Source organism: Urocitellus parryii, chromosome 3 (assembly GCF_045843805.1).
Source record: "Urocitellus parryii isolate mUroPar1 chromosome 3, mUroPar1.hap1, whole genome shotgun sequence".
Lineage (NCBI taxonomy): Eukaryota > Metazoa > Chordata > Mammalia > Rodentia > Sciuridae > Urocitellus > Urocitellus parryii.
This window is the reverse complement of record NC_135533.1, coordinates 124,336,510-124,351,477: the sequence shown is the minus strand read 5'-3', so window position 1 is coordinate 124,351,477 and position 14,968 is coordinate 124,336,510. Positions and strand designations below refer to the sequence as shown.

The following is a 14,968-nucleotide window of genomic DNA, read 5'->3' as shown; positions in this document are numbered from 1 at the left end:
GTGTGGAAGCCCCCTACACCCGTGACTGTCCATTGTTGCTAGCCTGACCCAGAGGAGCTGTCTAGGGAATTGGGACAGTGACCTTCTGGGGCACTGCTTCAATGCAGGCAGCTATGTCCCCCTCCACTGCTGACAGGAGCTATGCTGGCACATGGCAGGTGTAGCGCCTGGCCTTGGAAGGTGGCCTTTCCTGAAGTCATGACAGGCCTAAGGCTGACCTCTCCTGCCAGCTAGGCCTTCTCCATTGCCGTGATAGTGAGGGGGTCCTCTGGGCCATGAGGGCAGCGGGAAGTCTTCTAAGTGTGTTTCAGGGGCCACCTTCCCTGGAGAGCATTCTTTGCCATCATGCACGCCCCACCCTCTTTCCCTTTCTTTTGCTGTGAGTAGTGGAGAGTGTGGTACCTGCTGAGGGCTCTGGTGGTAGCCTGGAGCAGTGGAGGAGATCCCAGGGCACGGCTGGGACACCAGCCCAGCTCCAGCCAGCCTGCAGACACTGGTCCTTTTCCTTAGGCATTTCTTGAGCTGGCTCTTGGAACCTGGAGCGTTACTATCAATAACAGTAAGTGCTCCAAGTCCTTCAAGTCCTCAGAGTGCTCTCTATCAGTGAAACCCCACGTGTGATCTCAGTCTTGCCCAAGTCCTCTCAAGAGGTCTAATTGCTCAAGGTGTGAGAATTAGGATGCAGATTCTGGACCCACATGCTTGCTGCCTTCCAGCTGTGGGCAAAGCCTCTCAGTGCCCCAAGCTCCCGAGAGGGCAGGACCTGCCCAGCTGGCAGCCTGGACCCTGCCGAAGCCGCCTGCCACCCACCTAGAGTCCAGGGTGCCCAGTTGCATGAGACCACCGCCACCCATTGGAAGGTCTTGCATGCGTCCACACAGCAGGGGAATCAGGTAAACACGAGCTGCCTTGGAGGAGCCCACACTCCAGAACCCTATTCTCCCCCAGGCCCGACCACCTGCTCAGCCTGCTCCCCTGAGAGCAGAGAGCAGACGCCATGGAACTGCCCAGCCCACAGCGGAGCCCTCCGTGCAGCCACTCAGGTCTGTCTCTGTACATCAGAAAAGAGGGCCTGGGCCAGCTGGAGGGTGATGGCTCAGCACAGGAGTTTCTGGAGGTCAGGCCAGGGCCGGACACTGCTCCCAGTCCTCAGAGTCCTGCAGTGTGCAGAGAGGGGCACGGTCCCCCGTCCTCATCCGTCAGAGCCGCCCTAACGGCACTGTGGGCTAGGTGGCTCGTAGGCCACAGCAATGACTGGCTGGTGGGTCTGGAGGCTGGAGTCCAGGTGTCAGCAGGTCCCGTGTCTGGGGAGGGCTGCTTCCTGGTCATTGAGGTGCCTTTCTACCCTGTCCTCATGTGGAGAGAAGGAGGAGAGCTCCCTGGAGTCTCTTACTAGGGAACTAATGCCCAGGACCTCACGGCCTCCCAGGGGCCCCGCCTCCTTCAGCATCCCGTGCTGGCCAGGTGTTGGGGCAGCACAGACCTTACGCTGCAGCACCCTTGCTCAAGGTACCTCCCAGTGGGGGAGACAGGTTAGCAAACGCTGATCAACTGTGTGCTGACTGTTTGATAAAGACTGTGGAGAAAGATAAAGTGGGATCTGAAGATGAGCAGATGAAGCAGATCCTGCTCTATGTGCCCTTCCCCAAGGCAGACTGGATGAGAGGGGAGGTGGGACCTGACTAGGCAGGATATGTGAGGGAAGGACACTCAGGAGGAGGGAACGGAAAGAACAGAGCTCAGAGGCTGGACCTTTGCCCAGCCACATTGTCACAAATGGGGACTGCAAAACGAGGTCCAAGGGACAGGAGTAAGGGAGAGCATGGGAAGCAGGGACAACACCTTCACATGGCATAGGTGGGAACTAAGCTTGGGCAGGGGGACCCTGACACGCATGGCTTTACCCATTCCACCCTGCTGGCTTCCTGGAAAGACAGAGAAAGGCACCTTGGCCATGGACCTCTGGTTACCCTCCAGCAGCCAAGAAGGGGGACCCAGGAAGTTTGAGCAGGGAGCAGAAAACAGCAGTGAGTGGCAGTGTCCTCGGGTGCACGCCCACAGGATGAGAACCAGAGAGCCGAGCTCCTGGGGCATGGAGGCCGGGAACCTGGCAGAGATGGGTGCTGGCCCTTGGGGACCTGGCAGCCGTCCTCCGTCCGTAGGAGTTATCACGCACGACTTTCCCTCCCTTGCCGGGAAAGCAGGGCTGCGGAGACTCGGGCTCCTTCAGGGGTGAATTAGTAGGTCACCCTTGTCAAATATTAATGCACCAGCTGCACCGGAGCTGCCCACCTCCTGCGGGAGCCCCTCCGTGCCTGGCCCTCACGCTTGCACAGAAGGCAGGCACCTGCTCAGAGGTACTTAAAGAGCCACTAGGCCGTTGATGGACGCCTTCAAAGCCCTTTTTGGAGTTCATTATTAATGCATTTGTTTTGCACCAGTGACTCAGGGCCAAAGAGCAATCCAGTGGCCTCTCAAGTCAGCAGTGGGGGAGGGGTAGCTGTGTGTGTGCGAGTGTGCGTGCTTGTGGGGGAAGGCGTGTGACCCCCAGATAACTTTTCTGCCCACGTGGCCAAAGCATGGGCCTGCTCATGGGCCAGGTTGTTAGCGCTCTGGAGTCTGATGGGGTGGGTCACCACGCACTGCTGCCTGGTCCTTGTGTGATCTTGAGGGTTTCTTGGCCATTCTGGCTCTTATTTATTTATTTTTAATCATCTATTTAAAAGGGTGATGTAGCAATGGGATCTACTCAGGGAAGTTGTTAGAATATTTAAAATAGAATAAAATAAAACCGCTTAGCAGAGACCTGACGGCTCGAGACGTAGTAAAGCGGGCAGCTGCTGGGGTGTTCGCTGGGCACGACATTGCAGCAGAGACCGGGCTCTTGCCGTTCCCCTGCTGCCACAAGAACCCAGGATTGGAGCAACAGTGGAGGATGGGCTTTGCTTTCCGCTGGCCGCGATTCTGACTCTGACCCCCAGGGGAGTATCACCTCTGGGATTTGGTGTTCTGGCTCGTCACTGTCTGTGATGAAGCCCCCAGACCGCAGCATGAGCCACTCTGCTGCTCTGCTGACAGCTTATTCTATATTTTAATGGCTTATTCGTTTCCGGGTTGCACTGAAGCAGGGTGGGGAAGCCACAGCGACTCTCTATCCACACACGTGGGAGCCGGCATGACCTCAGAGCAGCGGCTGTTCCGAGGTGCTAGGGGAGCGTGTGAATCTGTCCTGGTAATTAGATGACGACGCTTCCTTGGCTTGCCAAGCTCGCTGGACCGGGCTCTGCTTGCTTTGCCTTTGAGCAAGATTTCTCAATCTCACTACTGCTGACATTTGGGGCCAGATAATTATTTGTGTCTGGAAGGGGGGCTGTCCTGTCCATTACAGGGTTCTTAGCAACATCCTGGCTGCTGCCTGCCAAATGCCAGTGTCACTGCAGCTCCTCCTGAGGACATCACAAGCGTCCCTTGAAGGGCAGCACTGCCTTGGAGCACAGCTCTGAGTGGTGTTCGGGCAGGGGGTAAAAGCAGGGTGGGGTGAGGATCCCTCCATGACACACCCCACGAAGAGCTTTGTATTCAAGGACACATGTTTCATGGTTGAGGCCAAGTTGCATTAAACTGCTGGGACTCCTCAGGGATTTTAGTTTCAAGGCTGTGATTCACTTTGCATTTTGACCCTTCTGGAGCAGAACATCGTCTGGCAGTCACTCCAAATGGGACCCAGGCTGCTCTTTTGACACGCACTGTTATCTCCTGTGCTCTAGGTGGTGCCTGCCTCCTCAGCAACATTGTTCATGGAAACAGGGTGACGCAGGCTGGACCCCTGCCCTCGGTACCCCTCCCTAAGCTCCTCATCCATGCTTGAACCTGCATCTAACCACATTCCTGGAGCTGACACCAGCTTAAGGGAGACACAGAGGATGGAAGAAACCCAGTGAGGGCAGCAGAACCCAGCAGACAAATCCATAATGAGGACATCCTACAAGTCAAGGACTCAGTGTCCCTCCAAGAATCAATTCCACGAAAAGGGGGCTAGAGCATTAATAGAAAACAGATGTAAGAATATAACAACCAAGTGGCCTAGGTAACCATGTTTGGATTCTGAAGAGTCCAAACCTTTGAAATAATTAAGGAGATTCTCACACTAAGAGATCATTAATTTCGTTAGGTCTGATAAAGACAAAGTGATTGTGTTTAAAAAAAAAAATTTCCTCCTGCCCCTCGGTCTGGTGTTGGGCCACACTCCACTGGACATGGAAGGGAAGGGATCCCAGAGTGGTTCTAGGTAGAGGTCAGTCACCAAGGGCATGATCCAGGTAAGGAAGAAGGGCAGGATCTGGCCAGGGAAGCCAGATCACAGAGTGGGCACGTGAGAGTCCCCAGATGCACAATCAGACTCTGCTGGACTTTGGAGCTAATGGCACAGGGCGGTAATCGCCATGCACAGTGTGGGAATGTTCTCTGTGAATCAGCCCCAGCACTGATCCAGTGCCCCTGGCAGCGGTGTGCAGGAGCAGGGGTTTTCTGGGGAGCAGGCATTGATTTACACCTGCCATTTACAGGGGTATAAATACTCCCAGCAAAGCCAAAGTCCGGGTCAGAGTCAGGTGTCGCTGAGCACAGGGCTGGGAGGACTTGTCCCTTAACCTTCCATTGTATGCCACCTCCTCTGCACAGACACAGATGTCAGTACCTCAAGGGCCTGCACGGCAGTAGTAAATTGTGATAAAATATCCAGAAAGTGGTGAGTCTTGGGCGTATCTTATACTCATTCGTCAATGGTGTGATTTATGTTTGTGTTTGGCAACTAGTTTGCAAATATCCTAAAATCCTCACATCTAGCATAGCACTGGCCTGTGCCATTGTCTACACCTTCAAAAAGAGGACGGTAGGGTGGGGAGGTGGGCATCGGGGTTGAGGAGTCAGGCTATGGAAGCGTTTGTCTTACAAATGAGCATCCCACGTGCCGAGTTTTAGTAGAGGGTTGGCCCATGGCTGGGGCCTGGAGGAGAAGTACTGGAGCCAGAGTAGAGCTGTACTGGGGACACCCTGCCTTCCTCAGAGGTCTGATGAGTCACTGGGGAAAAGCTGACCAGTGTTCACCAAGCCGGGCAGAAGACGGAAAGGTGCTGGGTAGGAAACCTTTGCCTGCAGCTGTTTTCACAGCGCCCTGCAAAAGGCGGGAGGGGGAAGTTCTGTGTGCTGGGAAGAGCGGGGCCTCAGGGGATCCACACAGACGCACCAATGCGCAGGTGCATGCAGGCGGGTGCACACATGTGCACAGGCATGAGTGTGTATCCAACTTCTCTTAAGAAACTGGAGGGAAGCTTATTATGGGCTTGGAACCGATCCCTACCTCCTCACTTCCTGGGTTCTCCATTTCCACTGAGAGGAGCCAGGTAATTTAGGAACCATCAGAGGGGTAGCATAGGTGGACAGGAGACCGGGTCACAGTGTAGAAAAGGACATTGCCCAGCTGGTTCCAACTCCAGAAGTCGTGGTGGAATAAGGTGACTGTGTTCCTGGGGCTCCTGGTGGAGAAAAGAAGATGGAAAGAAGCTCACGTAACTAAAAACAGCCACGAGTCTTCTCAATATTACTATCCAGGGTAGTAAAAGTACCACTGCTGAGGATTCCGTCCTCCTGTGTTTTGAAAGATTGTCTATACCAAGCTGACATTAGGCAGGAAACTCTGCCTTTTTAAATTATATGCCCACTGTGCCTGCCAGAGTGTGGTATTGTGCTAGTAGCAAGAGATGCTGCTTTATAAGATTCATGAACAGTTTATTTTTTATTTGCACTATTACTTTGTTGTGCATATAGGGAAAAAGTTTGTTTTTCATGATTGCATATATAGTTCTTTTTTAAATATTTTTATTTTATTAATTTATTAATTTATTTTTATGTGGTGCTGAGGATGGAACCCAGGGCCTCACATATGCCAGGCAAGCCCTCTATCACTGAGCCACAACCCCAGCCCCTACAATTCTTTTTTAAAATAACTTTTCTGCAGTAAACAAAGAGGGAGATAGCTAATATTTTAAAAATATTAAGTAGATGATATTATAGGTAGAGTATGAACATGCCAGTAATTTGGGGGTGGGCCTCCAGTGGCTCACCTTAAGGGACCCCAGTGAATTGTGTATGTCAAAACTCCACAATTCAGCATGAGTCCATGATGCCCCAGGGGACAAGTTCATGAAAGCAGCAATAGCATTCATGCTATTTGGTTAATATCTGCACCTCCCCGACTTCTGTGCTTTGAAATGCTGGAAACACAGCCCCTCCTGGGGACTGAAGCAGTCAGGTTAGTGGGTGGATGTATATTTGAACTTCCAGGTCTTGTTGCCGCAGGGACCAAGCACCAGGGAATTACATGTCCCCCCAAGGCAGGCACCACTGCAAAGGACCTTCCCCTCATTTCTTAACTGCAGAAGCCATTGTGAATACGGAGCAGGAGATTTTCCTATTGTGGGGCCAAGGGCCAAGCCGCTGGAGAGCCCTGGACTGACAGGCTGAGCATGCAGGGACAGTAACCTGCTTTTCCATCTCGTCATGGCTACGCTTTCTGGTGGCTGCTCCCAGGGGCCAAGCTGGCCTGGGCCCCACTTTTCCCGCCTCTTTCCCTCCATGTTAACAGTATTGGTTTACCAAGGCTGCTGTAACAAGGTAACACAGACCGGGCGCCTTGAACCAGAGAAATGTCCTCTCTTCCCATTCTGGGCGAGGGTGGGGTGTGAGGCCAGGGAGTTGGCAGGGTGCTGCCCTGGGGCTGAGAGGGAGGCTCCTGGCCTTCCCTCTGGCTGTAGGAGGTAAGGCCTTCAGGTGCAGGTGTCATTATCCCAGACGGAGTCTGTCTCCACTCTCACCTTTATAAGCACAGCTGTCATTTTGTCAGGTCCCCCCTGATGGTCTCCACAAAGCCCCTGTCTCCCCTGAGGCCACACTGCAAGGTGCTGGGGGTCTGGGACTCAGCCCCCTCCCCAGACCGATGGTGTTGCTTCCTCTGTAACACGCTCTGAGGCTCAACTCAGCTCCTAAGCAGGGGCCAGAGACCCAGCGGGACCTGAAGAAGCCCGTGTCCCACACAGGTGCTCACCCCAGCACACCCACATCCCCAGAGGGTGCTTCACCACGAAGGCATTGCCAACCAGAGAGGCCCCCTCACCATGGAAAACAGGCTACCCGTGGTCAACATCCGCTGTGGACCTGGTCCTCTAAGTGGCTCTTAGTCACCCTCGTATTATGTCTCAGCCACGTTCATTTTCAAAAAAAAGGGAATTATTTTGCTATGACTTTTAACCACTGGGGACTGAATGCAGGCTATGAAGCTGCTGTGCAGAGGGCATGAGCCCTCCCAGGTCCCCACAGGCAGGCCACAGGAGCCGCCAGGCAAGGCCCACCCCTGAGCCCTGTGCCGGGACATCCAGTATCCAGCACAGTGCCAGGAACTGTTGGGACCGATGGTGACGTGGCGAATGAAAGATGGCCGCCTCTGTGTCCTTCAGCTGAGTCCCTAAGCTGGAATCATCTCCCGGGTGACCCGCAGTGGAAGTCCCAAAAATCAGGATTGTTTCAGTCAGCTTTTTTGCTGCTGTGACTAAAAGACCCGACCAGAACAATTTTAAAGGAGGAAAAGTTTATTTGAGGGCTTGTGGTTTCAGAAGTCTGAGTCCATGGAGAGCTGGCTCCATCCCTCAGGGTCCAAGGTGAGGCAGGACATCGTGGTGGAAGAGTGTGGCAGAGGAAGCGGCTCCCAAGATGATCAGGAAGCAGAGACTCCACTCGCCAGATACACCCAAGCCACGCCCCCACTGCCCACTCCTCCAACAACACCCCACATGCTTCCAGTCACCACCAGTTAAATCCCATCAGGGATTAGTTCACTGACTAGGTTAAGGCTATACCCCAATGACTCCTCCTCCAAACCTCCTTGCATTGTCTCACATGTGAGCTTTTAGGGGACACCACGTCTAAATCATAACAGGGTTCCAAGAAACCAAGCCACACTTTGTATAGGGAATGATGAAGAAAGTCCTGGGCAACTCCCAAGGCAGGGCCAAGTCTGCCCCTGCACCATGGCTCACTGTCCTTTCCCTCCCTGTGTCCAAGCTGAGAAAGGTCAGCCTCTCACAAAGCCACTGGCCCACCATCCGTGCCTCTTACTCAGAAGCCAGGCGTCCTCCAAGTCCTCTGACTTTGTGTTTGTATGACTGTGTGCTGGGGATGGGACCCAGGGCTCTTCCACTGAGCCACACCCTCAGCCCTCCTTCCACTGAATCTTTAATGCTGATTCTGATTGCAAAACTTCTGATCCAAAAACCCAAACTCCAGGCACATCTCATCCCTGAAGTAGACAGTAGCCCTGGTTGTCATCAGAGGACACACCTGACCACCAGTGGCCTCCCACACCCGCCCCCACCTCCGTGGCCACTTCCTCCACCCCAAGACCAACATCGCCCATGGTGGAGTCCCCCACCTGTGTGAACTCCTGAGTGGGGACAACAAATGTAGCTTCAGTGAAATCTGGAATTTGAGCAAAACCCAAATGCGAGCAAGGCGATGTTGCCTGCTGCCTTCATGTGCAGGGTGGGAGATCCTGTGGGAGACAGTGGGCGGCATGTTCCCTGTGCTAGGAGCAAAGGGCTTTCCCACATGGGTGCGTCTCTAGGTATTGGCCTTCACACGCAGGGTAGCAGGATTATTTAGCAAATCACTTTAACATGAGACTCAGATTGCTCTAGAGAAGATGGGCTGTGGCTGAGAGGCTCGGGCTGCCCTGCGGCTCATTTGGACACCCCTGAGTCAGGCAGGGGAAGGTTGATTCATGACTACCTCCCCCACCTCCTGGTGACCACCCAGCAATGGCCTTCTCAGCTCTGAATAGCCTTTAGCTGCTCCCTTGAGCTGCTTGACTCTGGGAGACAAGCAGGGCAGGAGCGTGTGTGTGTGTGTGTGTGTGTGTGTGTGTGTGTGTGCAACTGTTTTAGCAGATCCTCTCATAAGATGCAAGCGTGCGCATAATGTTAAGTCAAGCAGTTGTATGTGAATCTTGAATTGATACAAGAGAGCAGAGCTGTTTTCAGGATTAGGGTGAGGATGGGCCACCGTGGAGGGGTCAGGAGGGTCCCCTCGTGGCCGGGGAACAGCTCCATGTCTTGCTTGTGCTGCGGATCCCTGACTCCACGCACCTGGAGTTCACAAAGGAAGAAGGTCTGTGAGTGCTGGAGCCTGGAGTCCTTCCCCCTTGGGTGGTACTGTACCAACACATCTCCTGACCGTGACAGTGAACCATGACTGTCTGTGGTGTCCACATGGGGGCAAACTGGGTCAAGTGCACAAGGAACTCTGTAGTTTTATTTATTGCAATTCTTGTTAATCTCAAGTGATTTAACTATTTCAGAACTGAAAATGTCACAGCTGCTCCATTTCTCTGTCCTGCAAAATGCCCTCTTTGTCTGGAATTTATATCCGTGTCACTAAGTGTCATGCGGGTGTGGATTTCCTCCTGTTTGAGCTTTGGGCAAGATCTACAGATTTCCCACTGTGGAGGGTCAAGCCAGATTTCACCCTTCTTCCCTACACCAGTGCCCTCCCTTCTAGCTCCTTACCTCCAGGGTAATCATCCCATTTTGTTCCGATTAGTACTGAGTGTTGAAAATACTGTAAATGTGTGTGTGAATCGTGGCAAAATGGAGTATTAAATCATGATGACTTTTCCTTTTTTGCATAATGTTTTACAGTTACAATCCAAAGCTGATTTGTTCTATTCTTTTCCTTGATTCTCAGTGTATTTACCTTTTCTTCATTGCCAGGATCTCCAATAGTTGTCTAAATCCTTTGTAAAGCAGCCATTCACGATGCATTTATTAGGAAACCGCAGCTTCTGGGAAATGTCTCTGCTGGTGGATTCTGAGTTACCCAGGGGCCTTGCTGCCATCGCTGGAGCCTCCGCCTCTGCTGTACTCTGGGTCGTCTTGTGACCCCTGGGATGACCCTCTGGGTGGGTGGAGCACTTCCCAGACATTTCCCAGCCTGGGTATAGGAAATAAAGTTTCTGAGAACTCACGTGTGTAGAAGCATTGAACTCATGCATTGGCTGGAGGCAGGAATCCAGGTTGGAAAACCCCTCCCCAGGGATGTTTAAGATGTTTCCCTTCATTTTCTAGGTCCCCTGAGGCTGCTCTCTCTGGAGCCTGTGACCTTGGCCCCTGTGTGCCCAGAGCTCTGATGTGTTCTGAGTGCCCAGCCTGCTGTGCTGCGGTCCTCACTTCATGTGACAATGCCCAGTGGGCTCTTCCTCTCTGAAAACGACTGGCCTCCAAGTTGGGGGAATGTTCTTAAAGTGCTCCCCGGGAATGCTCTCTCTCCTCTCTGTGATTCGCATGTGGAACTGGGAAGCTGCTCTCTTGGTTTCCTGTGTCCCTGTCTTCCACCTCCTGTCCTCACCTCCTTGGAGGCTCCCTCTGGGCTGTCCCTCCAACCCTCCATGCCTCTTCCCTTCCCTGTGGTCTTTTATTAACAGAAACTCGGGCCTATGGTTGGGACTCGCAGATGGCAGTCTCATGAGAAGGAACCTGTTTCAAGTGGCCCCAGCCACAGTGCTGTAGGACTTTGCTTTAGGACAGTGGAATTCTCTAGTATCCTATATTTTTCCTGGAAGGTGAAGGTCCAGCTTGGAAAGAACTAGGAATAGTGTTCAGTGTGCGCAGGTCACGTCTTTGCAGTGAGGGGCCCCAGTTCTCGTCCTGGTACGTGGGCCCTGTGTGGAGTTCAGGCAGACCCCCCTTGCAGGGACAGGGAGGCGTGCTAGTAGGGCTGCCTCCTAAGCAGACCCCGGCTCTAACCCTCTTTATTTATGAACTGCTCTCAGAGCCAGCTGGTGCCCTGGGCCTGGAGTCCTGTGGCTTGCGCTGTTCTTGTCCCCAGCTCTTCTCTCTTGCGGCTGCTGAAGTGCTGCTCATCCATCTCTCCTGCAGAACTTGCTTTTCCCAGGTTCCAGACCTGTTGCCAGGTGGAGTCTCCTCTCCGTACAGGGGGCTCGTGCCTTTGAGACAGTCCTTTGCACTCCTCTAAGTGGGATCAGGGGCGAGAGTCCCCTGATGTTCGCGCTCAATTCCACGCTTTTCTCAGCAGCTTAGTGGTGACACCGAGGTCCTGAGAGCTGGCTGGGGGTGAGGAAATGACAGCAGTGGGAGGAGCTGTCTGCCTGCTCTCGGGGTCCTGGTTGGCTTTGGCAGAGTGGGATGCAGCCTCCAGACTGAGCAGGAGACACCTGGAGAGGCGGGGACATGGTGGGCTGTCCTCAGGAGTGTTCTGTGTGGCTGATGCTACCCCCTGTGCTCCTGTGTGTTGACACATTCAAACACCAGTGTTACATTGGGGGTGTTATGCCCACCCCCTCTCTTTACAGAGGAGGGGAGGGAGGCACAGAGACATCGTAAATGTGACACAACCCAGCACTGCTGACCTTTGGCTTCTTCTGTGTTGTGCGGCTCTCCGAGGCCTTGCAGGCTGCTTGGCCTCTATCCACTAGATGACATCATACCCACCCCAGCTGCGATGACCCAGAATGTCTCCAGACATGTACAAACATGCCCAGCAGGCCTCGCACTTGGATTGAGGACAGCTAACCCTGGCAGTGTGCCCAAACTAGCTGCCATTCTAGTGCTGGTCTAAGGAACATCTGGGTTCCCCTCCCCCACCTGGCGCAGGACAGGAGGTACCTACAGCAGGTCTCCCCCCCCCTCCCACCTGGTGCAAGACAGGAGGTACCTGGCTCCCTGGTCTGCAGCAGGTCTCCCCCTCCCCTCCCCCTCTCCCACCTGCCCAGGATAGGAGGTACCTGACTCCCAGGTCTGCAGCAGGTCTCTCCCTCCTCCCCCTCCCCCACCTGGCCCAGGACAGGAGATACCTGGCTCCCAGGTCTGCAGCAGGTCTCCCCCCTCCCCTCCCCCTCCACCCCTGGCCCAAGACAGAAGGTACTTGGCTCCCAGGTCTGCAGCAGGTCTCCCCCCACTCCCCCCCTGGCCCAGGACAGAAGGTACCTGACTCCCTGGTCTGCAGCAGGTCTCCCCCTCCTCCCCCTCTCCCACCTGGCCCAGGACAGGAGGTACCTGGCTCCCTGGTCTGCAGTGACAGGTCTCCTCACTTCCCCCTCCATCCTCCTCCCCTGCCCCACAGCCACCATCTTGCACACCGACTGTGAAAATATGGGCAAGCGGAAAAGGAGCCACACAGCAGTTTCGGCGAGCCGGGCACCTTTGGGAAGGCCAGTCTAATGCTGCGGCTCTCACCGTCTCCATGTCTCCATCCGCAGGGCCAAGGTGAAGAAGGGTGTGAACATCCTGAGCGCGTGGACCAGCGAGCCCCGGCAGTGGGACGTGAAGCAGGAGGTGGGGAATGGCGGGAAGCACGCCACCGCCACCGTGGCCTGCCAGCGCCTGGGACCGCGCAACAGGTAAGTGCCCTGTACTGTCCTAACCCAGCCTCGGGAGGCTCAGGCCTGGCATCCACCCATGGGCAGTGCTATGACCCTGGGCAGCGGTGGGCAGCCCTGGCCGTCCTGCACTGGGGTGCCTAAGCCATCCCACCTCCCCAGGGTCTCGTGGGCTGGGCTGGGTGGCCCCAGAGACCAGAGGGCCTGTCCCAACACTATGGTTACTGAACAAAGGGTCAGGTCGTTTTCTAATTATAAAAGTTTCAATTGCTCTTCTCATGATATGGGGAGGTACCAATGCCCTACTGCCCGGGGTTTAACTCAATATAACCTCCACAGAGAACAAACATGGTGGATTATTTATTTTACAAATTTAGAATATGTATGTGTATGTGTATATATAGAGAGAGAGACAGATTTTTTAAAAATATTTTTAGTCATAGATGGATATAATACTTTATTTTGTTTATTTAGTTTTATGTGGTGCTGGGATCCAGGTGAGCACTCTACCACTGAGCCACAGCTCCAGCCCTATATACAGATTTTATTTTTATATAAGCTGCTTTTACTTGCACTTCTTTTAGAACATTTTTCTCTTGACTTTATTTCTTAAAAACAATGTTAATGGCTCCCTAATATGCCCTCACATATATATAAAATACTGTGAATAGGGAAGCTGTGCTGCTTAGCATTTAGGTTGTGTTCTAGGTTATGCTCATAGATAATGTGGAGCAGTGAAGCATAAGTTGTCCATTTCTGTTGGAAAAATCTGGGACGAAGGAGGCCTTTCATCATGAGTATTGTGTTTCATTCTATGGCAGTAATAGGGGGATTTTTTTTTTTTTCCTGATTGCCTCGGATCTACCTAAAGAGGTTGCCTTCTACTAATATCAAATCTCTGTAGGGTTAGTGATTACCTCCCGTTTAAAGAGGCTGCTGGCATTCAGTCTGGATTCACATATCATAGTTAAATAAAATATCAAATTGATATTTTGTGTTTTCTAAATGGATTAAAACTGATGCATTCTGTATGTTACTTTCGTTGAGATGGCTTAGTGATGAGGGAATAATAATTTGCAAGCTTGGATAACATAGCATTCCTTTATTATTTTTTTAAAAAATCTCTAAAGTTTAGCATCCCCGATGTTTCCACTGAAAACTTTCAAATTGTAATATAGCTCCATAAAACGTGCACAAAAGCTGACTCAGTTTCCTGGGGTTCTGTGTGATATTTCAACATACGCGTAGAGTACCCAATTGGCTTCTTTTTAAAATTTTTTTTAGTTGTAGGTGAACACAATACCTGAGGGTGTCTCTGGGAGACCATCAAGGTGATGTCTTCATCACTCCCCAAGCAGGTCAGCAGGAGGAAGAAGCTTCAGCACACGGGGACGTGGCTTCGCTTGCTGGTCCCTGCCTTTGAAATGGCCTGTGTCTCTGTCCTCATGTCCTGGTGCTGAAACCAATCCCCACAAATGCAGTGTCTTAAATAGATCCTCACGCAGTGCTGGAGGTCTGAAGTCCAATCGGGTGCCTCTGGGAGACAATCAAGGTGTCAGCGGGGCAACATTTCCTGAGGGGGCCAGTGGGACGTGTCTCTTGTTTTCTAAGCCACTTAATTTTGATGGTGGCTGCTTTCTCACCCTCGGTCAACCTCAACTGCTCACGGTGCTTCTCAGGCCGCGTCTCTGGCCCTCTGCTCCACCCCAGGTCTTGTCTGGCTCTCCTGCCTCCTACCTCCACTTGCTAGTGTCCTGTGATGACATCAGGCTGGATGGTCCAGGACCTTCCCCCACTTCTCAAACCCTCAGTCTAAGGTCCCTCTGCCTTGGAAGGTTGCATGGTCACAGATTCCAGGATCAGATGTGGACTAATGTGCCTGTGAGGTCTTCTTAGAGTGAGACATCTGCAGCATCCACTGAGTCCTGAGTCTCTGTAGTGCTGGGTGGGGCCGCCCTGGGCTCCAGACTCAGGTCAGCTGCTGCCCCTTCTGGTTCCCAGGCAGTGAATGGCACTCCCATCCAGGGCACTTCTGCCTAGCAGAGGAGGATGGCAGATCCTACACATGTGCCAAGCTGCCTCGGGCACTGAGCTCCTGCCCGGCTGGCCCAACAGGAGCAGAGCTGCAGTCAGGGAATGTGGGATGGACTCTGGCTTCAAGGATGAGGTTGGCTCCGTTAGCTACCTGAGATCCTGTTGGCACGAAGCTCCCATTTTGTGATCTGTGGCTGGCAGCAGTCCTGTTGGTGGGACAGCCAGGACTTGGGTGGTGGAGAGCTTTCTTCCTGCCTCTGGCCCTCGGGATGCCCCTCATGAGTTTTGAAGTTAGGTGGGTTGCCCACTGAAGCCACAAAGCCACAGGGGCATTTTCAGATCACAGTCACATCCCCATGTGCATATAACAGGGTCCCGGGGTCATGGGAACAACCTTAGAGAACAGTGCTGGTAAGCCCAGGGAGTGTAGCCAGGCTGGGCAGTTTGGGATCATCAGCCCCCAGGCAGAATGGCCAGAAAGGTGGCTCTGTA

General features: G+C 53.1%; 1 protein-coding gene across 1 annotated transcript in view; it reads left to right on the top strand.

Moving 5' to 3' along the window:
- Tmem132c (transmembrane protein 132C) overlaps positions 1-14,968 on the top strand; it is a 190,287-nt gene that overhangs the window by 90,506 nt on the left and 84,813 nt on the right. Inside the window, exon 4 of the mRNA XM_077796454.1 lies at positions 12,323-12,463. Within this exon, the coding sequence (XP_077652580.1) occupies positions 12,323-12,463 (141 nt within the window). The remainder of the gene's footprint in view (positions 1-12,322; positions 12,464-14,968) is intronic.